Source organism: Oculina patagonica, chromosome 11 (assembly GCF_052425735.1).
Source record: "Oculina patagonica isolate OP01 chromosome 11, crgOcupat, whole genome shotgun sequence".
Taxonomy (NCBI): Eukaryota; Metazoa; Cnidaria; class Anthozoa; order Scleractinia; family Oculinidae; genus Oculina; species Oculina patagonica.
In genome coordinates, this window is record NC_135768.1 from 9755965 (window position 1) to 9782333 (window position 26369).

At 39.0% G+C, this 26369-nt stretch overlaps 2 protein-coding genes and 1 pseudogene across 2 annotated transcripts in view; 1 reads left to right on the forward strand and 2 right to left on the reverse strand.

Moving 5' to 3' along the window:
- Positions 1 to 26261, reverse strand: part of LOC144630207 (NEDD8 ultimate buster 1-like) — a 28444-nt gene extending 2183 nt beyond the window's left edge. The window contains exons 1-16 of the mRNA XM_078488534.1: positions 26066 to 26261; positions 25310 to 25542; positions 24600 to 24670; positions 23820 to 23987; positions 23360 to 23439; positions 22899 to 23005; positions 19179 to 19288; positions 18291 to 18367; positions 17542 to 17649; positions 16878 to 16929; positions 16396 to 16496; positions 15122 to 15210; positions 14640 to 14745; positions 13143 to 13186; positions 12489 to 12540; positions 12082 to 12214 (exon numbers count right to left, since the gene is read on the reverse strand). Of these exons, the coding sequence (XP_078344660.1) occupies positions 12082 to 12214; positions 12489 to 12540; positions 13143 to 13186; positions 14640 to 14745; positions 15122 to 15210; positions 16396 to 16496; positions 16878 to 16929; positions 17542 to 17649; positions 18291 to 18367; positions 19179 to 19288; positions 22899 to 23005; positions 23360 to 23439; positions 23820 to 23987; positions 24600 to 24670; positions 25310 to 25542; positions 26066 to 26194 (1660 nt within the window). The 5' untranslated portion in view covers positions 26195 to 26261. The remainder of the gene's footprint in view (positions 1 to 12081; positions 12215 to 12488; positions 12541 to 13142; positions 13187 to 14639; positions 14746 to 15121; positions 15211 to 16395; positions 16497 to 16877; positions 16930 to 17541; positions 17650 to 18290; positions 18368 to 19178; positions 19289 to 22898; positions 23006 to 23359; positions 23440 to 23819; positions 23988 to 24599; positions 24671 to 25309; positions 25543 to 26065) is intronic.
- On the forward strand, positions 1282 to 3856 carry LOC144630500 (trace amine-associated receptor 1-like; annotated as a pseudogene).
- On the reverse strand, positions 7780 to 9567 carry LOC144631004 (melanocyte-stimulating hormone receptor-like). The gene has a single exon (XM_078489367.1). The coding sequence runs from the start codon at positions 9200 to 9202 to the stop codon at positions 7844 to 7846; it is 1359 nt and encodes a 452-aa protein (XP_078345493.1). The 5' UTR covers positions 9203 to 9567; the 3' UTR covers positions 7780 to 7843.
- Positions 26262 to 26369: the final 108 nt, after the last annotated feature.

Genomic DNA, 26369 nt, shown 5'->3' on the forward strand with positions numbered 1-26369 from the left:
CGACAGTGACGAACATTTCTGAACTTTTCCGAAGGTTGCTGCAGTCTTCCGAATATTACCGAAATTATGGAAAACCGCGCGCTAAATTAGATAAAAATATAATAAAAAATATATAACACTCTCTCTTTTCTTGGGAGTTTGCCTTGTTGAGATACTCTCCCAATAAACGATAGCTCAGCACTTCCGGTGTAAAGTAAACCTAACTTGTTTGCCCCAAGTAAGCGCCAAAAAAAAGATTTATTTTTTTGCCGGTTTACTCAGCAGTTCGGATTTGAGGAGTTTTCGCGCCTGTTTAGCTTGTCAGGTAAAAAAAAAACTTAATCTGCTTATCAGAAAAAAAATGAAGGACATGATTAAATTTTTGTGTGTCTTGACACACGCTCTGGTTTACTCTAGCGGTCGGGCTTCAAGGATTTTTTTTGCCTTTGTTGTGTCGTAATTTTAAAGTAATAACATCGACGTTCGCTTCTCAAGCGGACTCTCACCTAACTTCCACGGGGAACTTTTGTGGGAGTTAATTCTGGGAATTCCCCTTCCAGAATTACGCCGGAAGGGGATAAAAGCAAAAAGGGACTTTTTAAGATGCATGTCCCAGGTGAATATGCCACTGATTCTTTTAAGCCTGGTTTTCACTGGCGATGCAAGCACAAGCGGAATCGCACAAAAATGACAAATTTTGACCCTTGTGCTTGTGCTTGCGTCAAGCACAAGCAGAAGCATCAAAATACAATGCGCTTGCGCTTTTGCTTGCGTTGAAGCCGTTTTCACGGTGAAATAAGAGTGGTTATCCGTGTGCTTGTGCTTGCGTCGCTAGTAAAAAACCAGGCTTTACAGTTTTCTCACAGGAACATTGCATAATGAACTACAGATTAACATTGTCTCACTATAATGAACAAATATAAAAGAAATTTAACGATCTGCGCCATCAAAATTGTCATTTTTCCCTTTACAAAAGCTCGCTTTTCGTTCTTTCTGTATGCTAGTATACATTAACTGGTGAACAATTTTTTGTGTGTTTCGGTTTGAAGACTTCTGATACAAATGTAAATTGCGGTACAGCTTTAAAACAGCAAATACAAACTCGAAAAGTTTATTCTTAACAGAACAATAAGTTATAATTAAAAAGCCAAGCTTGACACTTTTGTTAGTGCAAACAATTGTTTTAAAAGGGTTCCTTTGTAGGTTATGAAGAGTTGCGGATGAATTCTATTATTTTACAAACGGTTTTCCGGTGCCATTTAAACAGTGGTCTATGCGTATTCAAACACTCTGTACTTCCAATAAAGCGATAATTGACTTCTGGTCGCAATAAGTTGTAACTAACAAAAAGACTCGCATAAAATCAAGGCGACTTGTTTGCATTTTAAATAATGACAACAAAGAGTTTGGTAAACTAACACCTTTTTCAAATTAAAACTAGAAGGCAGTGGAAAAGTGTTAAAAGCAGGTTTAAGACGCGAGGCATTTATTTGAGGGTCACGTTTGTAGAGAAAGCGTCCACAAATGGCTACCAACGATTCTGACGTGTCAAATGTGAGTTGCAGCTACGACTTTTCAACAGGAATGTCTCTCACCATCGCTAACTTAATCACGACAATTCTGGGCAGCTTGAGCAACGTTTTAATTCTTGTTTCATCATCGAAATTGCATTCCGTGTCAAATCTATTCATCGTAAATCTTAGTGTAGCAGACCTGATGGTTTCGGCTCTGGCTCTACCACTGAACACCGTTTGGACATTTCGAAAGACACAGGGATTCTGCTTATCCAAAGCCGTTGTGTACTCTCGAAGAGTCGTCATAAGTCTTACATCGTTCGCTTCTTTACTCATTCTTGGTTGGGTCAGCATTGAGCGTTTTCTTGTCATGTCATGGCCTTTAAAACACAAATTTTACATAACGCGAGCTCGCATCCGCATAATTCTTGGAATCAGTTGGACGTCGTCTTTGGTATACGGCGTGACAGCCGCGTTTGACGCGCACGCAGTTTTCACGACGGTTTTTGCTACATCGGCGACCATTGCTTGCTACGTTGTCATCATTGCTTGCTACGTGAAAATTTTTGTCGTCGTTTGGAAGCAGAAAAAATTCAACCTGAACTTCAAATAAGCCAACATCAATCTCACGCTATGGAAAAGCAAGTGGCTAAAACCATGGGGCTCGTGGTTGGAGTGTTCACACTTTGCTTTGCGCCTCTAACAGTGATAAGACAAACTTTACCCAGGACAACTCACGGGGCCTTACACGACGGGTTGTTGCTGCTAGCGCTCTCGCACTCAGCAATGAACCCTGTGATTTATTTCTACCGTTTTAAAGACTATCGCGCCGTGTTGAAAAGACTTCTACACTGCAAAGACAACCAGAGAAAATCATCACGAAACTCAGTTAAACCTTACCTGGATCACAAACTAAGCGTATTTAACTAAACACTATTGCTACAGGGCAACCCTGACGTAACTATTACAGGTGCTACGTAAAGAGGTTTTGGCAGATTTTTGCCAAAAATCACTTAACAGTTCTGAAATAAGTGGTCGACAACTTAAGCCATGGAAAACAAAAGCCTTGATCATCTAAAGGAAGATATAACCTTCACTTGCAGAGAGAAATCAAACCACGGATAGAAATACCGATTTTCTTTTTTGAAGATGCGCGGAAACAACTAGAAAAGTATAGCCTCAATTCTTCAAATTGTAATCCATTTCCATCCGTGGCCAAAGATGCTTGTTAACGGTTTCAGCGCTTTAATACAGCAATTGTAAATAAAAATGGACCATCATTTTTAGGTTTCCGACGACGCAAATATATATTTTGGCTGTTCAGAAATCTGTTAAAATCCTTTACAAAGCCCTTACAAAATCGCCTAGTTCTGAAATTTCACTTAACTTATTTTTAAATGAGACCTGTGCCTGCCCCCTAAGATTGTTGGCGAGACCATGGCGAACCACTTTTTTTAGTATTCAAATTCACTTTTCTCAGTAGATCAAAGCAATCATCTGTGCTGACTGATTAAAACAGCTCTTATTTAAAACAAAACTGACAGAAAAAAGGAAATCCTTTACGCCTCGATAGCAAGCCGTCTAATTGTTACATAGAAACACGGACAAAATGATTTCTGTTAATTAAAACTAAAGTCAACCGTCCAAAAGATAATCAATATAAACAGTATTAACCTTTCATTATTTATGCAGCAACTGTAATTTCAGCAGCACCAGCTGTGTAAATTCAATAAATACACTGTATTTGATAGCTTAACAAAATAAAACGCGATTTGCACGTACATCTTTAACGCTTTATGCCATGAGGCTGTGGGCAGGATCTGTCTGTTTTTCTGTTGCGCGCGGTCCACTGATCAATAACGTGAACAGAGAAGAAAAGTTTAACTCGACTGGAAATCGCCGTGCAGAAAACAAAGTAAAATCACCCCGGGCAGTTAGAAGGGACTGATACAAAGTATAAACGAAACAAACAAATTATATTTGATGAGTTATATTAGATTTAGTAACAGAAATTTCTACATTCTTTTCATACAACAAAGGGCGCTGTAAACAATATTACGAGACAGTGTTTGAACTTTTTCTATCATTTAACACGGAAGTTGTCAGCTACTTTTTTATCTGTTAATTTTTAATAAAATAGAAACGTAACGTAACGTAATCGCTTCTGCGTGCATTGCGTGCTGTTTATTAAAAAATGCGACACGCCAATAAAGACAATATTCTCTGGTTGATAGGGTTCTTTATTCTCAATACCTCTATGCTTGAGAATATATTGATATTGTAAGGAGAAATTTAAAGTTGACAATTCTCAATCTCTTATAAAACCAAAGAAAAGCGGTAACGAAACCTCAGTACGGAAAGCGCGGGAAAAAGACACGCGATTGGTAAAAAAGTTAACACCTTTGCCATGATTGGACAGTCAAACGCTGTACGTAAATTTGTAAGCTGTAAGAAGAAAAAAAACAAAAGCCGAATGTGCTGGTGGTGAACGTGTAAAGTGCGAGTCGCGCGCGAGAAGGAAAAAAAGAAAAAATGTCCAGCAACATTGAGCAAAATTCTACGTTTTTCTCCAAACTATCCACAGAATTGCTCAAAGTTGTTCGGTTTAGTTTTGTCAGGCGGAGAGTTACCCAAAGTAGGGTAAGGCTTCTCCTATCCTGAATTATCCATGTGCGAAGCACGAGTCAAGGGGCGCTTCCATTCGACAAAAATTACTGGTTCAAGTTTTCGGAATTTCCGCTGGTCAAATGGAACGGGTCTCTGAACTTGGACGTCACGTGATCTACTACACAAGGCATGCTGGGTAGACTTTGGAGTGTTTCGTGTCCACGTGAAGCTCGCGCTCGGCCAGGGACACCATATCCAAGACTCATCGCGAATGGAACACAGAAAATTTGATAATTCCGGAAATTCCATCAAAGAGGGTGCTCTCAAAACGTGTTCCTAAATTTTTAAAAAAATTCACGAAACGTTCCCATTCCATTGGATTTCAGACTGAAAATCTTGGAAGTTTTGACTGAATAAAAAAGGGCCCAAGATGGCTGGAAAACGATCAACTTGTATAGCCTGCAGCAAATCCATCTAGCTGATGTCAGTTTTGGGCGAAAATATACGCCACTTCACTTACACTACAAGGGCTATATAGATTACTTCATGGAAAGTGCGCGCGTACGGTGTTTACGCACGAGTTGTTGACGTAACAGAAATCGAACGAGTGAGCGGAGCGAACGAGTGAGATTTCTGATACAAAACAACGAGTGCGTAAACACCGTACAAAGCACTTTCCATGCTGTAATTTGTTTATTTTATAAATACAGAGATTTTTTCCACGCTGAACTGTTTTTTTTTATTGTTATAATACCCCGGTACAAGCACACAAAATGAAAGTACCCTAATTTACAAAATGATAATAACAACAAAATCGTTGAAAAAAGACATTTCATGAGATTATTCTCGAGTCTTAAAATTGTTCAAATTGGATCAGAGAAATCGAATATCAAGAGTTTTTCACTCAACAAGTACAAAAATGAAATATAGAAATAAGAACTAAGAATACGTAACCGTGCTATTGCAAGGGAGGGCTATCTTCATCCGAAGAATCTAAAATACGTTTAACACGCTTGAAGGTGTGCTTTCTTGTTTCTGAGTACGCATTAGGCGACTGACTTACTGTGTTTATAGAAATGTTAAAGTGTCCTCCATGAAACACGGCTCCGCTAAATACACTTGCTCCAGGCAATGTTGGACTGCTTGACGACTGAAAACTACAAGACAGAGTTTCAGCTTCACTCTCTGTAGCCAATGCTCGATGAACTTTTGCAGAAGATTCAGTCGAGGTCGCACTCAGTATCCTTGACATGTTTTTTTTGCTGTTGTTGGGAAATGTGGCTATAATTGTTAATGCTTTGGACATTTTTGTGGCCTGAGAGCTGCATAATGTGACTGGGAGGTATGTCGCTGTCGTTTAGTTTTTGTACCATGCGTTTTCGACCGCTGTGATTAGTCAGTCGTTTACTTGAAAGGCCTCCTTTTTCCGCCATTGTTTTCATCAGACTATTCAATTTGTTCTGACCCATTGCACTTGATTTAAACCACAGTTTTTTCGACGAAGGACTTTTTGTGTAATTTATTGCGAGATAGAATGGCGCATCAGGTTTATTCATCGCGTCAGGTCTCTTTTCGGAATAAATTTTGTAAACGGCAACTGGATCTCTTTCAGGTGGACCGTTTGGTGCTGCGAAAGCCTTCGGTTTAACAGCTCTGACATTTCGAGGTTCAGCTCCCGTTCTAGTTTTCGTTTGACGTTCAGAATACTCTAGGTATTCAGTTCCGTCGGCTTCCATGTGAAGTTCCACGTCGCCCCAAGTCATCTGCCGATGTTCTTCACAGCCTCTCAAACCAAAATGCACTGAATTGAAAAGCCAGACTGTGTTTAGCAAAGCTTCGACATTTGAGATTCCCAGTAAATTCTTTTCGAAAAGAATGTTTTCCTCCACATCAGTCAAAGCTTCGGCTGCGTTGGGTCTGTTCCCTTTGCCTTCTTTTTTCAGTTGTTTGCTGCGAGCTTCCAGACATTTTCTTGCTTGATCAAACACAGTGTCTTCGATAATACTCGCTGAGTGCCTGAGTATTTGCGTTCACTTAAATACCGGTTAAAACTTGAGAACAACCCTCGAAGGCTCGATGGTTCATAGTCTTGGCCATCTTTTCTTTTCACACTAAGAATGAATTCACTAAGGTAACGGCTGAGCTCTTCTGGTTGGATGTCTTCAATTTTTCTTTGTTCGTTTTTCTCCAGCAGAAATGTAGAAAGCAGCTTCACATTCCGCTGCGTTTTTGCTCGAGTGTTTTTGTTTTCCTGCTCTGTAATATATTCTTCGATGGGTTTACTTAATGGTTTAAACCTACTGCCAGAAGATTCAGCCATAGTTGTTAATGAGAACGTTTTAAACCGTCCACAAATGTACTGCGAAAGGCCAAATTTATGCAAGCGATAACTGTCAAGCAGTGAAAAAGCTAGCGCCATCGACAAAGCTACCACGTTCATTGAAAATGTTGATGCGTTTTGACAGCCGCTTTCTGATTGGACGAAACGGGTTTCTCACGTGTGAGAAAGTCGTTTCGCCGTTGTCATTGGCTGCGAGAATTTCCGAACCGTGTTTTCAACAGTTCAATTCTAACTGTAAATCTCAGTATGTATGAAATAAAGAGCGGTATTCACTTGAGTGTCGAAAGTAATTTGCGTTTGCGTAAGTTTTGCATTTAACTACGCTTAGTGATTGGTTTAAAAATCTCGCGCTACTCTCATAGCCAATCAGAGCGAAAACCAAAACCAATCGTGATTCCCTTACGCACGTTTTCGCGCGCTTCGTGCGTGCGACATGTATTTGCTTCGAGTTTCATTGGTTCACTGGATTGCCTGTGTCCTTTGTGATTGGCCAGAGTATTTACTTTGCTATTGGTTTTACGACACTCACTTGAAAACTGCTCTATAGTGCGCTGTAGGTGTTACAATAAGTCGATCGTTTTATAGCAATACTCGCGCGTCACGCTCGCGTGATTTATGAATCTCGCGCGTTACTCATTTATAGACGTGCGTCGTCTTTATGGATGCCAATCAATCAACAACGTTGTGTAAATATAAAGAAGATCGACCAAGAAAAGTCGAAACAAACTATAACATTGTTGGGTATCGTGTTGGAAAACAGGAAGAGCGCTTTGCACTCTTGAAGGGATGAAACAAAATTGTACTTAATGCGATAACATGCTAAGTAGAAGTGCTCTATACCATCCCCCCTGACGTTATACCACATCGGAATCAGAAATAGAATCTTCTGGTATTTCTAATTATATTAGTTGAGAGAAATTGATTTTTTATCAACAGAATTTCCAAATGTAAGGTGATTACCCCTTTGTGAAGGAAAATAATTTGAATTTTAAGACCAAAAAATTTATATGTCCGATAAACAGAATTTTTACAATAAACATCTGATCAACTGAAATTCGATTTATTGTCAAGCACTGATGCACAAAAATTGTTACTTACGAAAAATCTTGAGGAACTTGTAAACTTATTAAGTACACTTGATGTATCTCACACATAAAAATTTACCTTTTTAAAAAAGTCTTTATACTTGTCAGTTTCATCGCCAGAAATCTACGTGAAGCGGAAAAAAATCGTTTCTAGGTTCCGCGAATAAAACAACGTTCTTGATCTAAGTTTTCGTCAAATTTAATCTACTTGTATTTACAAACTAACAAAGAATTAACTGTTCGTCCGGGAAAATACACTTTTTAAAACGAACGCATGTTTTTCTTTCTCTCTCAGGTCATCAACAGAGTAAATTTAGTTACAGCGCGATTTCTTCTAATTCTGACTGCGTTGATAACTCGCTGTCGTGGCTGTTTTTCGGCGAGATAATTTCAATGTGGACTTCACTGCTGTCGACAATATGTTCTTCTGGAATTTCACTTTTCTGCTGCAGTTTCTCAAGGACTAGGCAGGACTGTGGTTTGTCTTCTGGAGTTGCTCTGGCTGAGTTGTCGAGCGCGTTTGAAGAAAAGTTCTCCATTTGCGCGGAGGCGGTGTTGTTTTCATCGACATCAGCACCAGAAGCGAGGTTTTCAGGGTTGTCTTCTTGTTTGTCGTTAGACTTGATTTGATTTCCCCCCTCGGAATTCTGTTCCTGTCTTTCGCCTTCTTGTCCCGCTTCGGGTCTCACAACACTCTCATCCGACGATCCAAACAGTTTCCTTTCATATTCTTTAGCTTCTGGAAAACTTTTTCTTAACAGTAGCTCGATAAACGCGACACGAAATTCTTTCTTTTTTACAGTGTAAATAATAGGGTCAAAAACTGAATTTAAAATCACTGGTATACAAGCTACGAAAAGAGCTACAGTTTTGAAAACAGGCGAGATCTTTTCACCGAAAAAATGCACAACAACTCTAAAAATAAAAGAAGGAACATAACATAAAATAATTGTTATTATTATCACAGTCGTCAGCTTCAAGGCTTTCCTCTCCTTTTGAAATTTCGCTCTTGCCTCTAAAGACAGTTGATGAGAGAGAATCTGTTTCTCGTGTCGGCGGACATCCTTGTAAACAACCACTTGAAGCAAGATGATTAACGAAATACTTGCTACTACGAGCACAACGGCACAGATGATTTTAGCAGAGAGTTTCTGGAAGCTAAGTGGTAGGGCTGTGGTGCTGATCCACGCCACAGTAGAGGCAACCAACAGACGAGCTTTAGTTACGAAAGTACCACGAGTGAAGGAGTGTTTAATAGCGAAAAATCGCTCTGCGCTGATAAGAACCAAATGAAAAAGCGACGCGATGCAGAATATTGCAAACGAAACCATGAAGACTAAATTAACGTCACAAAATTCATTAAAACTTTTACCTTGTATTAGGTAAATAGTCATTGTTATGTGCAGGGGTTGAACAACAAGACCTACCATCAAGTCCGTAAGCGCCAAACATGCCAGCAAAATGTTCGGATGTGTTTGAAGGCGACGTTTGGTTTTCACGGCGACTATTACCAAGGCGTTTAACAAAACGGTCAACGGACAACCTGCCAATTCCAGGACAAATGCTGCGACAAGCAAACCATAAAAATCTTCTGGAAAAAACTGGAGTGGAAATTCAGGGAAAAGGATACTTTCACACCTTTTTTCAGCTTCACTAGATGAAGAAGTCGAATTCATGATTTCTAGTTATACTTAATTCCCTTTGGTTGTCGTGTGTTTTCGAGGCTTGGCACTTTAATTGCGAATTTCGCTTGCGGATGTTTTTTAACAGATCAAAACAATTAATTTATTCCGAAAAGGAACAAGTTAAAAGAAAGAAAGCAGAGAAAACAAAGATAGCACAATTAAGTTAATTTGTGTTTCTCTTGTAGTGATTTTATTTCCTTGGATACTGTCACAACAGTAAACTTGTATGTGGACGAGAAAAATCCTGCTATAGGCCATAACTCAAATCGTAAGAAAAATGACAACTTTAACTAAACGTACATTTAGGATGAAGTTAAAATTTGATATGTTACCTCTTCTTTGTTACCTTTATCATGACAAAGTTCTGTTTATAACTAAGTAACACAGCTGTTAAACTCGGCTTCTAATTTACACCTTTCTGCACAAACCATTTTCCACAACTCAAATCAATGATCGCTAGTTTTCCTTTTTAGGCAACCTTAACTGTAACATAATTTTACGCCGAGATTTCACCTCAAGTAAGAAGTGTTCGATTGTCGATAGAAGTCTATGCATGCTTTGGTTTTGGTTTTACAACAACAATAAGACGCTTTATGTTCAGGACATTTCCGGCTCAAGCTGTCGTTTCTACCCAAGTTCAAGTTCAAGTTTTGACTGATTTTCCTGGGGGAGGAGGTACTCCCTTGTGTGGCGCCAGAGAGCACGATTTTCGAGCCGTTTTGCTCTGAAATTTAGGGTACAGTTTGTGCATTCTTGTCAGGAATTAGGTATAGTTCTTGAAAGAAACTACCTTTGTGTAAAACCGTCAGGAATTTGAAGCCCTTGTCAAATATTCACGCAAACCGAAGTAGTTTCTGGGTGCAATCTGGTCTGAAATGGACAATCGATTTTGGTGTCACGTCTGAAATATGGCAGGGAAACTCGCATATTTTGGTCTGAAGTAGGATAAGGGTCTCAGAAAGTGTGCGGCACACTCCCACCCAAATTTCGAGGAGTACCCCCCGGATACAAATCTCACCGAATGTTAACATAATTGACCAAATACAGCTGACAGAACGAACGGATACAAACTATTTTTAAATGCAGCAAACTTCGTGAAAATGCTGTAGAACTGGCCTCAAAATTAACAGGGCATAAGGGCAAATTGCCACTACAATAACTATGCTTGCCTCTAGTATGTTCAATTTTAAGGCTAGTTTGCGAGAAAAAGTTCACCAACTCAATTTGAAAATACATAGGGCAAACACTACCAAATAATCGTTACTGTCATCAAACCGAAAGTCTTAATTCAAAGTTGGTACAGTTAAAATATAAATAGTCGAACCCCTATTAAGAAGCTACCTTTGGGGAAATGGAAAGTGGCCGCTTAATAGGGGTTGGCCGTTTAATTGGGGTTCGTCAGAAATTAGCATAAGGCGGGGTAGAAACAAACATCACTTTATGCCAGGAAATCGAAAGATCATCACTTAGCTTTGGGCCTGTTTATAAGGAGGAGAGTTGTCCCTGGTATGAGGGTTACCCTTTCCCCCGAGCCATATTTTGCCGAGCGTTTATATGAGAAAGTTGTCCCTGTTGACCGAGCCAAAACTTGGCCCTCTCGGTTCAAAAGACTGGCGAGAGTTGTTTTTAAACATTTATTATGGCCGCCTTTTCTAAAATCAGGAACGCTGAAACATCGACCAAGACCATTTTTCGGACAAATCTACCGCCAACTTCGATTTCAATGTATCTGCAATTTTGTTTTGGCGTTATATAGCGTTTGCGCATGCTCCGTATGTGTCAACTTCTCCCTGGTAGGCGAGGCAAAAATAACCAAACTGTTTATATGGATAAAAATTGGCTCGCTCCCCAGGGTCACCCTACCTTCAAAGCGAGTGACCCTCCACCCAGGGTCACCGTGCCCCCCGAGCCAACTTTGCAATTTCTCATGTAAACGGTTCACAGCAACCGGTATTTATAAAGAAACGTATGAAAAGCTTTCTCGCCTGGGGTGGCTCGGTATGGAGGGTAACCCTCTTACCAGGGACAACTCTCCTCCATATAAACAGGCCCTTACTGATGACGAAATCACGTCAAGACGATAATAAGCGTGTGTTGAAATGTTTTTATGAGTCATCACATCCTATTTTGGACTCTTATCTGTCATTAGCTTGTTAAAAACAGGGCCAAACTTCGTGCACTTAATTTTTAGTGGCCGCTTAATAGAGGTAAAAACAATGGACAAATCCTCATCGGGACGGCCGAAAGGTGGCCACAGCCGCTTAATATATACAGGTGGCTACTAAATAAGGGTTTTATGAACTGGCTAAAGTTTTCTTTTGGATAGAACACAACTTTCCTTTGTGCGATTTGTGATTCGCGTCTCAGAAAAAAAATTAACCTATACACACAAAAAAAACTTTAATGTATTTTTTCGTGAAGATTTCTGTATTGGATCGTAGTTTGCGTTTTTCACAAACATGCCGAGCCTTTTCAGAATTCGCTTCCACAAAATAAATGGGTCACTGCTCTTCAAATTTCGTGGAAGACCAAAAACAATGCTCGCCGAAATTGCTCAAAGCAACACGAGAATTGAGAGAACTACAATAAACAACACAGCAACAGGATCTGAACTCAAAAATTTCGGCCAAAACATTCTAATTTATACCACTTAAAACAAAACCGTTACATTCCCATTCAATCCTTCATAAATCTTGGGTTTGGATCACCTGCTGTTGATCACACAGAAAGAAACAAGCGAGCGTCAAGATTTTTGTGTGATCAATGTTACTGCTCAGGACTCAATTTTGCCACAATAAAATGTGCCCAAATAACATTTCTCTCACTAAATAAGTTACTAAGGTTGTAATGCAAATGTTTTTGGCTGGTACCTTCATTCAGCGGTGGTAAGGGAGACAGGACTCCTCCACATGACACTAGCGTATTTATTGCTCGCTGAACATCACCATAGCAACGCTTTAGAGCTTCCCTACAAGAGTCGGCTGGGAAACCCATGGACATGGCCTGCAAAAAACAAGGCTGATGTTATCAAACACTTCACATGAGTGGGACCCTACATCAAAAAAGAAAGCGAATAAAATTGATAATTGACTATTGGCGGCCATTTTGAATCGGCTGGTGCGAGGTCTGGAGCTGAAAAATTACGGGGTCTGGGACGGCGAGAAAATAAAAGACGGGTTGGGTGGAAGGTTATTTTACTACGGTTCATTAAGATGAAAGTCCGATTGTTAAAGGACAGTGGGGGAGGGGGAGGGGGTTACACAATCAGAAATATCACCTGTGCGACAAGTTCATCAGAGATCTGGGCATCACTGAAAGCAGACCCGGAGCTAGAGGCAACAAAACCAGTTCGTTAGTAAAGTATGTTTGGCAATTAAACGCGATAATGTCAGCAGTAGACATGATTTTTTTTTGAATTTACAAATTGTGCTAGTGACTGTGTTATGAGAGCAAAAGTCCTTTTGAACCATCAAACATGAGTTGAAAGCTCAAGATGACAAGAGTTATAGCAAAAAAAATTGCTCCAGTTACTGTTAATTGGCAATTAATTGTAAATTCAAATATTTGTTGCCGCAATTTGCAGGCTAACCACAACAAACGTAAATGCCCCATTTAACCAATCAGAGTTCGAAGCAAAAAAGTGCATCCGGCGCCAAGCACGGATAAACGTGTTACCGATAAAAAGCGCGGGAAAACGCGCTTGATCAGTAATTTTTCTTTTTATCCTGATTGGTTAAAAAACCAGCATCTTTGCTCCGATTGGCTAGAGTACATTGCACGGGTTTTGACCTGATCGTTCAAACACAATTAATTACTTCTGACAGGCATCGACGGAACCACTCTAACGCGGGAACTTTAGAAAATTAAAACTAAGGCATTATGAGCAAGAGTTCTGTCTGCTACATTTATGAATCAGACCTTATTTCCTTACCTTCTGTCAGGAATGTCAAGAATCTCTGGATTATCTTGAAGAGTCTGTTAACAGTTAATACAATTAGAAAGACTAATTATAAGCAAAAGATATTCGATGAAGAGGGCCACAGAAGTTGGCCGAAAAATAAGTTTTTTTTTCAACTTATAAATGTTTAAACATTTTTTACCACAAATTTTTCATCGTTTCAAAAATCAGCTTCTTAACCGTTTTACCTTCATGGTATGAATTTGTCTGAAAAACGCAGATAATTCAGTGATTAACATTACTGATAAGACAACAACAGTGTCTTTGTCTTCTGCTTATATTGAATGATGTTCTATCACACAAGGCCATTACAGAGGCGGCGGAGCGTTTTGGAACGTGGGGGGGGGGGCTAAGACTGTCCCAAAAATAGTCGGCATGTTTTCATATTTGGAGCAACTTTTTTCAGTTCCCTTTCGTTTTTTGAGCATTTTCTAGACCGAAGATTTCTGAAGATTCTCCGATTGTTGTTTCAGGGCCATACGAACGTTTCCGATCATTTTCGAACTTTTCCGAGGATAAACGAGGTTTTCCGAAGACTTCCAAGGAAGTTTCGAAGATGTTTGAACTCACTCACGAGACAGAATATCTTGACAAACCAATTTTACGCTTTGCTCGCGATATTTTCGGTACCAAAACGTGGGGGGGGGGGGGGGGGGGGACATTGTCACTTGACTTAATCAACCACAAAGCGAATGAGCATCATCAAATTAGTAATGAATAATTTAAAAATTAAGACATGTTTGTAGCAAAAATGATGGACCGACCTAGCCACAAAAACCGTATTATGTTGACTATTTTAAAAAGTTTAGTACTAAGTGGCTTTTCAAGTGTAGTAAAAGTATCTTTTGAAATTTAAAAATTTTTTACAACCTTTTTTAGACGTGCTTCGGTCTCTGATAAAAAAAATTTGCTGTCATTTTCGATGATTGACACAATGACATGATACAGTCCTTAATAGGGCATATACCTTATTATAGGAAATTAACGCTTGTGTTAATTAAGGTATTTGAAATCAACGCGACTTTAATTAACGCGAATTGAAGGAAAAATTACTTTCCAATAAAGGAAATTAACGCGAAAGAGGGGGTAACATTTCAAAATGAAGGAAATTAACGCGACGTACACAACAGGAACAAGTTTATTTCAACACTTGTAGGCGTGTAATCTTAAACGAAAACAATGTTCGTTTTACTTTTCCCACTTTGAGCGTTCTTCACAGTATCAATGACAGTGGCAGATAAAATTATGCTTTTTCCTTGGAGTCAAGAACATCTGGACTGTAACAAAAATTGGAGCTAAAATAATGGAAATTAACGTCATGGAAATTAACGCTGCACTTAATTAACGGCGCGGAAATTAACGTTAACAAAAATTAACGCGACTTAAATTAACGCGAAAGTTTGAAATTCGCGTTAATTTCATGACGCGTTAATTTCCTATAATAAGGTAGTTGTTTACAGTCTGTCTTACCTGCAATGCATTATTGATATCATTGTTGGCTTGTCTCAGAGATGCTGCCGCCATACGCTTGGAAAAACCCATCTCGACAAGAAATTTGTATGCATCCACATTGACCCTAGACAAAAGGAAAGTAATATTGTAACAAATCTACTTGAAAAAAAAAATCTGAGTTTCCTTGGTACATTTTGATACGCAGCCTTTGGATTCTGTTATTTGCACAAAAGAAAAATTTTGTTTGAGGGTGTCATTGTTTTCGGAATTTCTAAAACATGTTAGACTCGTTCCCAATCCCTACTTATTCGTTCTCAAAGGTGATGAAAGACTGGGGAGAAATGATACGGAGGTTGCGGGGCAGGCTGGGAAGGGCGAAGAAAAAGTAGTAGATTTTTGTCCGGCCTTCCCTTAATGCAATGCGTTCTAGTCAAAACCGTCGCGGGAGCGACTGGGAACGAGTGAGAACATGGCTAGTAGCGTGTGAAATGAATGCCTACCATTCTCCTGATCCAGTCTTGCCCAGTTTTCTTTCAAGTTTTGTTCTCTTTCTTTCCTTTTCCTCTTTCTCTTTTCTCTCGTTCTTCTCCTGTGATCGACAAAGTGATTTTTAGCATGATTTAATTTGTTCCCATGAAGAGTTTACATCCTTTACAAAAACCTCCAAAGAAAACGAAAGCTGGGGTAAAAGTTACAGTGTTTGACTGAGTGGAGCACACGATACAAAGTACTGTCACACAAAAATGACCTGACTTCCAATGTGTGGCTTCATTGCTCAGTTGGTAGAGCATCGCACTGGTATCGCGGAAGTCACAGGTTTGAATCCCGTCAAAGCCCTGAATTTATATCAGGTTTTTTTTTCCTCGAATGCTTAAATTTGTGGTCGTGCCATTGTTTGTTAATGTTACTTTAGTTAGAAGCCAATATTAAAATGACTGATGTAATGTATATGAAATGATTCATATATGAACTGCGGATGTATATGAAAGTGATAAATGATCATCGCAGTGAAATTGGAAATTCACTGCGATGATCATTTATCACTTTCATTAAAATGACTGTAAGTTATTTTAAGGCCCGCTGCACTTTGCTTGAATGGTTCAGGTTGCTGCTCTCGTAAGGTCTCACATGAATGGCTTGCTACCTTTCGAGAGAGCAATAAAACGAACAACAGAAATACAATAGCAACTGCTACTCTAGAAGACCAGTAGAACTACAAGCTTACTAGAACTGCTTCACAACTGCCTCGAATGCATTCTAAACTGGTCACTTGGGTTCTCTTATCCACTGGATTAGAACTTTGGATTAAGGGACCATGTCACGGATTTTAACAAATTTTTGAACAGCCTGAATTTATATTTGTGTCGTAGAAAAAACCCCTCAAAATAATGGTCCTTGTTCATTAACAATTGCCATTTTGGAGCAATAAAACTGTTTAAAAGCGTGTTTGACTGCGGATGGTTCGGATGGAAATGGATTGCTATTTGAAAACGTTAGCCAACGTTATCAAGTAGTTTCCTTGCGCCTTAAAAAAAATTGATATTTATAGCCGAAGTCAGTTTGATTTCTATCCCCAAATAAAGGTTATATCTTCTATTAAATGTTCAAAGACAATGTTTTTTCACGCGTAAAGTTGCCTACCACTTATTTCAGAACAGTTTAGACCAAACCTTTTGAAGTCTCTTTAACGGGCCGGCATTTATTACCAGTTTCAGTAAGGCCAAGTAGCAACTGTAATCAGACAATATTAACACAAGAAACTTGAAATATTCACCTGTCTTTTCTGTGTAATGTAATCAACAGCTGACGTCGTATCGCCTTGACAAGCTCTTAAACCAAGACGAGCCTCAGACTCAGAAAATCCCATGATCAACACTACAAACATAAAAAATTAAGACACATAATTATTTGAAACAAGAGCTATTTTTAACAAATGCATTCTATTTTACATCATAATGATGTGGGAAAATCTCATTTGCATTTACTTTCAACTCACTTAATTAACATATGCGACAACAAAAACTAGTTTCGTCAGAAGACCTCATCAGTTGGTAGCCATATGCCATATGCTGTTCTATTTTAGGTTGTGTCTATTGGCAATGAACCAACTGCTTTAACCGCAACTGGCTTTTGCTGATTTGGTTGATGTGCCCCAGTGGAACACTTCCAGTCGTTTTCAGTTGAACAGTTGATAAGAGAGGAGTGTGGGGTAGAGCTTATACAGTAAATAATATATAATGACCTTTGTAAACTTACACTGGTTTAGTTGATGTTTGTCAATGTGCAGTTTTCCTTTCACAAGCTCAGCCTACAATGCATTGATGAAATGGCATAAATATATAAAATAGGGATCAGGACAGAGCTTAACAAGGGGCGTAGCAAGCCTATAGGCCCAGGCCTACAAATTTTTTAGCCCGCTCGTATTTTTTAAAATGTACATGGAGAACAATTCCGACTAAAGCACACAAATAATTTTTTTCTGGTCAACTCTCAAGCAAGTAGAAACTCCCAGACTTCCTAGAGTAGCTAAGTGATAGGCATGTGTCGTACGTTTATATACCCGGTATTTAGTAATGAGTGACTATTGGCCCAATCTCAAGCAAGGGTCTTTATCAGTAGGATCACCCCCACCTAGAAGCGGCCAGGCTTACAACTCTTCAGAAAGCTTCCTTCGCTCCTGAGTATAATTCTGTTTTTGCTGTTATTATTCCGGAATAATTTAATTAATAACTGTCTGTGATCTGATGATTCAAACCTTGCGTGCACAAGGACAAAACACTGCTGTCCTCATTCGTAAGGACAGTTCTTCACCAACAGCAGAAATGTAAGAGGCTTCATTTTTTAGGAAGTCTCAGTATTGTAACGAGAAAACCATGATTACTGTTTAATCAGTGAGTTTTTACAGCATACATCATTGTACCTTTTCCAAACAGTTTGCTGTACTAGAGACATCTCCTCTGTGATACGCACAAACTGCTTCAAGCACATGGAGTCGGACAAAAAGGGCCAGTTCACCTCCACTACCACCCTGCCAGAAAAATTATCACAAATAATAACATAGTTATAATCTCTTCAAAGATACAATAACTACACACATGTTAAAGGCCTAGTAATACGGGCAACCTTTTTCTTTCAACTTGTCTGGCAACATTGTTGCATTGGAATTTGTAAAGTGTTGTTGCGCGTATTACAACCCATATTGCGAGTTGCAGCAACATGTTGCACAAAGTTGAACTCATGTCTACTCCACGCAACATGTTGCCACACGGGTAGTAATACGTGCAACAACACTTTCAACTTGCAATGCAACAATGTTGCGAGACAAGTTGAAAGAAAATTATGTTGCCGGTATTACTGGGCCTTAACTCCTGCAAAATTATGGATAATTACACTGTCAACTCTCGCCTTGCGGACACCCCGCTATTGCGGACACTCGCTATTACGGACAAAATTCAGATCCCAGGCGAAAGACGTTTGACTGGAAATGACTCCCGCTATTACGGACCCTCGCTATAACGGACACGAAACGACGCCCCGAGCATGTCCGCTATAACGAGAGTTGACTGTATTGGACCACTAATGGTCTTTCTTTTGAATAGAAAATACCAAATTCAGTAGAGCAAAAGACAAAACCTACATATTAATTGATTACGTCAGCTAATTACTTACCCTAACAACTGTCAGTCTCTCTAGGTTTTGTCCGTAGCTTCTTTGAAAACATTCCTTACATTTTTGCAATTTTTCCTCTAAAACACAAACCATCAAGCTTAGAATACAACAAGTTCTAATTCATTGCTCTTTCACACCACACTTTATCACATTAATTAAGATATTTTGATGAGGCAAAGTTGAGATATCGAGGGCTAACATTAATAAAATAATCTGTTTAATGGTATCTGTAAAACAGTTGTTAATGAGTACAGTACAGCTACCTAGTAATTAAGTCCAAGTTAAAACGAACTGCATTTTATTTTATGTTATAGGACAGATTCTTTTCTTTAGAAACTAATCCGGCCTATTCGTTACTGGTTATTAACGTGGTTAATAACTGAGGGCGTTTGCCAAGCCTTGGCACAGACAGTTAAATACATATACAGTTGTTATAATCACTGGAAAATGTTGTCATGTGCGGTATTCTTTTTAAGAAACAGTTTGTGAGGTGAGATGTTAGTTTTCTCTTCACTCCTTGATTAACTTAAAAGATAATTAAATATAATCAAAAGATTGGAAACATTCTCACCCATTGGGTAAGGAGTAAAAAGAAGACTCTTCCAAGCCAGAATATAATACATAATGATATAAAAACAGATCTATGCTGTAGTTTTTAAAACAAAATTTCAGGTCAAAATTGATTTGCATTTTCCTTTGTTCCAGTTTTATTACCATAATCCTTACACAAAGAAAATACAAATCAAAGTTAGTTTGAAATCATTTTGACCTGAAATTCATTTTAAGCTATGACACAAGCATTACTGTACAGTACAGTGGACTATGTATAAAGGATGGCTACGAAAGTAGACAGTCTTACAAATAGGTTAATTTACAATTTACCAGTACCTGCATTTGGTAACTCAATAATACTCTTAAGCCAAAAGTAGCACCAAACGATATCCAAGCAGAGAATGCCATAATTATCAACAGCACTTAGAATCTGAGCCCTGCAATGACTGAAAACAAGAATGACAAATTTAAATTATAAACATTAAAGGGCCAATCTAAGTAAACTTTGGCTAATTTGTCCTCTGTTTAGAAAAAGCAGAGTACTGTTATGATTTATTTAGACTTGTCTGTTACAAAAAGAAATAATAATCAATCTAGAAAGTCCAGGGGTAGAAAAGTGGGGGCAGTGGGGGGGGGGGGGGGGTTTAAGGAGCACTCCCTTATATTAGCTAGGCATAGCACTAACAGGTATGGTTTTCAAGCCGTCACAGCAATAATAAGGTAGGTAGGTAGGTAGGTTGGTTAAGGCAGGCAGGCAGGCAGGCAGGTACGTAGGTTGGTTAAGGTTGATAGGTAGGTAGGTAGGTAGGTAGGTAGGTAGGTAGGTAGGTAGGTAGGTAGGCAAGTAGGTAGGTAGGTAGGCAGGCAGGCAGGCAGGCAGGTTGGTAGGTAGGTATGTTAGGTAGGTAGGTAGGTAGGTAGGTAGGTAGGTAGGTAGGTAGGTAGGTAGGTAGGTAGGTGGGTAGGTACAGTATTGTGAAAAAGTAATGCAAACGAAATGCGCGAATTTCGTTCTTTGTTCTCCCGAACTTTCGCGCGAAAGTTCGCGAAAAAATTCGTTGCGAACTTCGCGACATTTCACGACATTTCGCGCGAACTTTCGCTGGAACAAAGAACGATATTTTCTAGAACTTTCGCTGCCTCACCGATAATTCGCGAAATTTCGCTAGGTGAGACAATAAATTTCGCTAGACTCTCAACAATAGTTCGCTTTTCTACGTGCAGACTCCGCTACGGGATCGTTCGGTCGGATGGTCATTTAACATACACGAAAGATATCTTTGTTTTGCTCGCAAATGCATGCCGAATTTAAGTAAAAATGGTACGTATTGATCATTAAGCGAATAAAGAACGCAACTAACATATATAAAGGGTACTCACGTGGCATTTGCGAAAGGTTTTTAAGCAAGTTCGCTGGCTTGGCTCGATTTGACATACAGTGCTGTCGATGTATACATATTTCATCTATAAGCCGAGCGATCATCAATAAAGAAAATTAACAAGCATTTGTTATTAATTCTTGTTCTTTCCCTTTTATTTAAATGGCGGCTCCTAAAAAGCCATTTGGTTTAGTGAAGAAACGTTAAGAATGAAGTTTTCGTTCGTCTTTCCTTCGCTATTTACTAGTAGGCTGGAACTGCGGTCATCCATCGGCTCGCTCTGAAATATTATTTTGTCGGCGTGCGTGATCGTCTTTTGAGCGGTCGAGATCATTCAAAATCTTGCATGTATTGAACAATTTCCTCGCAATCTCTTCCACAAGTAAATTTCTGCCTGAGACTGTTTCTTTTCCTTCAGCTTTTTAAAAGTTTTATGCAGAATCACCGCTAACGTGACACTTCAAGAGAAGAAAGAAAGAATCGATTGTTTTGACTTGCTTTGGCGACGTCAGAAACTGACCAATCAGAAGCGGCTGTTCTCACGCGCTTGGCAAACATTGTAACACGATCTATCAGAAAGCGGCTGGCTACTGGCTAGATGTAATATTTTTGTTCAAAACTACAAACTTTTAATACCACGACTTCTTTGCTAAAAGAAACCACTTCGAAAGTTTGATTGAATTCAGAATACTCGACAAATACCGACAACAGCATGGCGTTTCGTGTTGATAACATCTAAAATTTCATCCGCTTTATCTGCTCACTGGCGACTTGTGAAATATTTTGCAACGAACTGAACAGTATTCATCCCGTATTCTCTGGCAATTTTGCAGTTGTTTTGAACGGTCTCTACCTCAGCAACAACTTTCATCGGAAGATTTAGTTGTTTGAAAACTAGTAGCTTTTGGTATGATGATCGATAACCCGGGGGGGGGGGGACTCGCATATGAAAGTGACGGGGATGCTCGTCGTCTCGCTTAGGGGTGTAAATTTCGGATTTTTGGTCTCGCTTAGGGTGTTCCGGAAAAACGCCAATATTTTTAGCCAAAATGGTCTCGTTTAGGGTTACACACGAAAAAATATACAAATATAAATTCTATTCTTAGTTTTTTGGTATCTTTTAGGGGTCAAGAAAAGCTTGAGCCACACCCAGATTGGTCTCTTTTAGGGGTTCTTTTCAAAATTTCCGACGAGCATCCCCGTCCGTTTCATATAGGAGTCCCCCCCCCCGGGATCGATAACCACTAATTCTTCAGAAGAATGCGTGATTGTTTGAGATGGGATTCTAAACTCAGGTGAATTTTTTGTCACGCGTATGTACAGATCTAAATAAATTCACCATTTATTAGTAATTTCTTTTGTTGTTTTTTCGATTGCATACATGTAGTTGTGATTTAACAAAATTTAATATGTTGATTTGCTGCACGTGGATTGTTTTGTAGTTTGAAGGAAAAACTGGGTCTCGGCTTATAGCCGAGTGTTTTGGGTTTATTTTTTGTCAGACTCGAACTGGTTCTGAAAACCGAAAGTTTAGGGTCTCGGCTTTAATATAGCCAGGGTCGGCTTATAGCCGAATAAATACGGTAGTAGCAATAAACACAATTTCGCGCGGGGACAAGCACTACAGTGGGAAACATTGTGTGTTTTTACACGACATTCATATCGTTCTCGGTAGTTTTTCTCGCGAATGTGAACTTTTCGTCATGAAACTTCAATGTTTTTGTCATTTGGGAAGAAGTTTATATTTACGTTTTCTTCGTGCACTAACGAGGTAAGTTTAAAGAACAATTCTACGATGTAATTAAGAATTTATATCTGTAAACACGCTTTCTCTGTGTTTCAGGCCGGCACAAGAGAACGATTGAGAGGGAAGATTCACATTTACATCATAGCGAACTTTGCTCGAAAAGACTCGAAACTTCGCGCGAAAGTTCACGAATTATCGTACGAAAGTTCGCGACAAATTACCGCACACAGCGGAAAACTGCGCGAAAGTTCACGCAAATCGAAACAATAGACGTCGCGAAAATTCGGCGAAATGTCGCGAATTGTCGAAGAGATTTCGTTTCAAGCGAAATTTCCTCGAAAAGCCACGAAAAGCGCGAATTTCGTCGAAATTCGTTTGCATTACTTTTTCACAATACTGTAGGTAGGTAGGTTGGTTAAGGCAGGCAGGCAGGCAGGCAGGTACGTAGGTTGGTTAAGGTTGATAGGTAGGTAGGTAGGTAGGTAGGTAGGTAGGTAGGTAGGCAAGTAGGTAGGTAGGTAGGCAGGCAGGCAGGCAGGTTGGTAGGTAGGTATGTTAGGTAGGTAGGTAGGTAGGTAGGTAGGTAGGTAGGTAGGTAGGTGGGTAGGTAGGTAGGTAGGTTGGTTAAGGCAGGCAGGCAGGCAGGCAGGTACGTAGGTTGGTTAAGGTTGATAGGTAGGTAGGTAGGTAGGTAGGTAGGTAGGTAGGTAGGTAGGTAGGCAAGTAGGTAGGTAAGTAGGTAGGTAGGTAGGCAGGCAGGCAGGCAGGTTGGTAGGTAGGTATGTTAGGTAGGTAGGTAGGTAGGTAGGTAGGTAGGTAGGTAGGTAGGTAGGTAGGTGGTAGGCAGGTAGGTAGGTGGGTAGGTAGGTTGTTAGGTAGGTGGGTATTAGGTGTATAAGCTCAGTTCTACTGACTACTATCTTGTACTACCTAAATTCTTTTTCTGCCTCAAGGAGTAATAAAAGAGCCTCAGCATAGTTTCTTTTTTTCAGAACACTTCTTCCTTTTTCATGTAGGGTAAGAGCCAGTGTCAAGGCCTATAAGAAACAAAAATTGAAATTAAAAGAGAATTTTCAATAAACTAACTTATTAACTAAAGTTAAAGTTTTAAATTTTAATCAGCTTGATATTAAAGGAACAAAGGGATTTTTGTCAATATTTTTCCTTCAACAGTATTTTTTGTCAATATTTTTCCTTCAAGAGATATTACATCCGCAGTTCAAATATGTGATTTCATATATTCATATTTCAGAGATATAATTTAACAATAGAATTTCAAATGACCTACTGTGGAGTGGGAATGGATATTTTCTGAACCACACATCATAAAACTTCTTGTAAGCTGATAAATTTACAAATCAATGACTTAATGAAGAGTTACATCCATTTACCTTCCTTTCACTGTCTGGCAATTGAATTGGTCGACCTTCTTGATCACTGATCTCCAGGAAAAACCTGTCATCTTTGAAATCTGACATTGCCAAATTAAAAAGAAAGGATAAGTGCTCACTGGGCACTTTTAAAAACAAGTAGGGAGATGGGATCGAATAAAAATAATTATTATAGAATCTGAATCAGTTACAGAGAACTAGTCTACAAGTCATGTGTTCATGAAAGAGCATAAAATTACCCAGGTATTTGTATGTTAAACTTATTAACTTATAAATTATACAATTCATGTACTTAGTAGTTGTTAACAAAGTAAACTTCATAAAATTTAAGTCACCAAATTGAACAAGATTTTAAAAATCAAGAAAATCCTCAACAAAAAGAGCAAATATTGTGAGCTCCACAGGGGCAAGCGTTTTTTTATAACCTGCTTTTTAAAGCACTGAATCTCTATACACTCACTATCTTTTCTACTTGACAATGCTTCAGCAGCTTGTCTTGTTCTTGAAACACTAGCCTTGGTTGCATCTTCTTCGTTCTGTTGACGCCGGGTCTCTGTACTTGACTGTGATAACACCAGCACCATAATCTGGGCATTGTTCTTTACATTTTGGCTCTCTAGTGATTTGCCTAATAAAGGATCCAAAGAATTAAAAATAAATTAGAGATAAGGCCAGTAAGGTTATTAAGTCTGTATCTCATGTGTGATTTTGACACGTGCCAAGCGAAGGCAGTCAGCAAATAGACCAAAATAATTCGTATTCTCGGTATTGGACTGGAACTAGCTTGCAATGAAGGCTGATGCGGGGGAATATCATTTAAAAGAGCTTCATGTCATTTCCATTTGAAAAGATCACCCGCATTAGCCTCCACTGCAAGCTAGTTCCAGTCCAATACTGAGAATACGAATATGGTCTATTGAGGAGGTGGCTTACGGTAATTTCGCCTATGAGTGGTTTGGCTAAAGACCAGTTTGCTTACCTTACTCACGCTTAAAGAACGAAAAATATTTAATGTTTTTACTCCCTGAGTGTAGAAATACTTAAGTTGGAGTCTTGTACACTTAATTGCAATAGATTACAGTTGATACATTTATATTTAATGAACATCAATATGAGATGTAAGCGAACTGGTCCACAAGTGGAGGAAAACTATAGACCCTTTTTATTCAGTAGCACAGGAGTTAGACATTATCAAGGGACTGCAAATTCAGATCACCATAAAGCTTGTCCTGACACATACCATCTTCTATTACATGTCCTTTGCAAATAAGTTTCATTTTTTCAGAGTCCAGACCAGTTTCTCTATTTATGCTGAAAGAAAAGGAAAGAAATTCAAATACTGTATGTTTAATGCAAAAATCTTTAATAAAACTCAAGATATTTTATAGTTTTAAATGCTACCTCTTCATCAACCCATGTGTGTGTCATGCCCTTGCAATAAATTTCCTGGCATTATTTAAGGATATATAGTATTTGTTGTGTATTCATGGTTTCCTCTTCCTTTGTGATAAAACACCATATTATCTTCGATCCAGCAACTTATACCTTTTTCCTCTCTGTAGGACACTACCATGAAACACCTGTATGGAGGGAAAGGGGGGAGAAGGGGGGAGGATAGGGGTTTAGTACCTTCCTCTCCTTGTTTCTACCCTGTTTTTTTTAATATTACCAAATGTTGCAGATTTTTTCTCAACTTCTCCCAGGTTCGGCGACCTTGGGAGTCCCGCTTCAGGTCTTCTCTTCTCCCACCTCCTGTATCCCTCCCGCCCTATATTCTCCCGGGTTCCTACCCTCCCGCCCCTCCCCACCGTATGGTACTGGCAGAAGTGGTGTGTAAAACAGGCATTGACTATGTAAATACATAGTGTACACATAATACCAACTAAGGGATTGATGATATTGTGACCAGATGATCTTTTGTGCTATTACATGCACAAATGAAATTCATACCTTCTTCTAAAATCTGCTCCATTCACATGCAAACCAGTTTGAATTTGCAATCTGCTGTTCATTCCTGTTGGAATACTGCCAGTGAGATGCACTTTAATGGTTGCGATTCCTGACTTGGTAAACCTTTGCTCTGTCTGTAATTTTGTCATGGCATGAACTCTTAGCTGTTCCAATGCTTCTGAGATATCTTCAGCAGATGCACCTAATTCCGCTGAGTATCGGTTAATCAATTCCTGCGAATTCCAAAATTCCACTATTTAGCACAATGTACAAGAGGTGTGGTTTTACGTCAAACTTTGACTTACATACTACCACGTCTGAATACATTATACAGGATTTCTAGTTTCCTGTGGATAATAACAATACAAATTATAGCCACTGTCAATCCATACTAGTTTAGTATCTCGAGATTCACATATGTACGTTTTGCAGATCTATCGCTTCTAAATGTAAGAACAACCACATGGTTATTCTTTAATGGCTCTTACAATAATGCATAGTTCTTCTTGGGTTAGAAGCAAACCTGAAAAGCTCCATTTATGGTTCTCTTAAATTACACTAACTCATAATCTCCTTGAGATTCACGTTAACAGAAGGGGGATTCCTTTAGATCTATTTTGTCTAGATCTAAGTATATCCCTCTGGTTTATGAAAAACCTACTCGAGTGGAGGATTAACTTAAATATGACTTGTAAAAATAAATACTTATATGCATCGATAATATTAAAAGCTTGCAAACAAGTAAAGAAGCATTACCTCTGGATAATTTCCGGGTTGCTCGTTTGATGTTGTGTATGGTGGAAGCCATAGCTTTACATTCTCAGATCTTAATTTCTCTCGAACTCGGCTTAAAATAGCATTAAAATGAGGGGATTTTTCAGCCATGGCCGCTCTCTATAAATGAATGAAAAAGACACAAAAGTTTTTCATGAGTTTGCAAAATTTTATGTTTTGCTCCAATGAGAAATGAGAAACCGCAGACCAACGTGCTTGCGGATATCGATATCCAAATACGGTAAAACCTTGCTCGGCTCAGTCCTTTACTCGGTATAAAAGATGG

Bases quoted from the DNA above. Each gene is read 5' to 3' on its own strand.
- LOC144631004 (XM_078489367.1), bottom strand. From the start codon at position 9,202: ATGAATTCGACTTCTTCATCTAGTGAAGCTGAAAAAAGGTGTGAAAGT.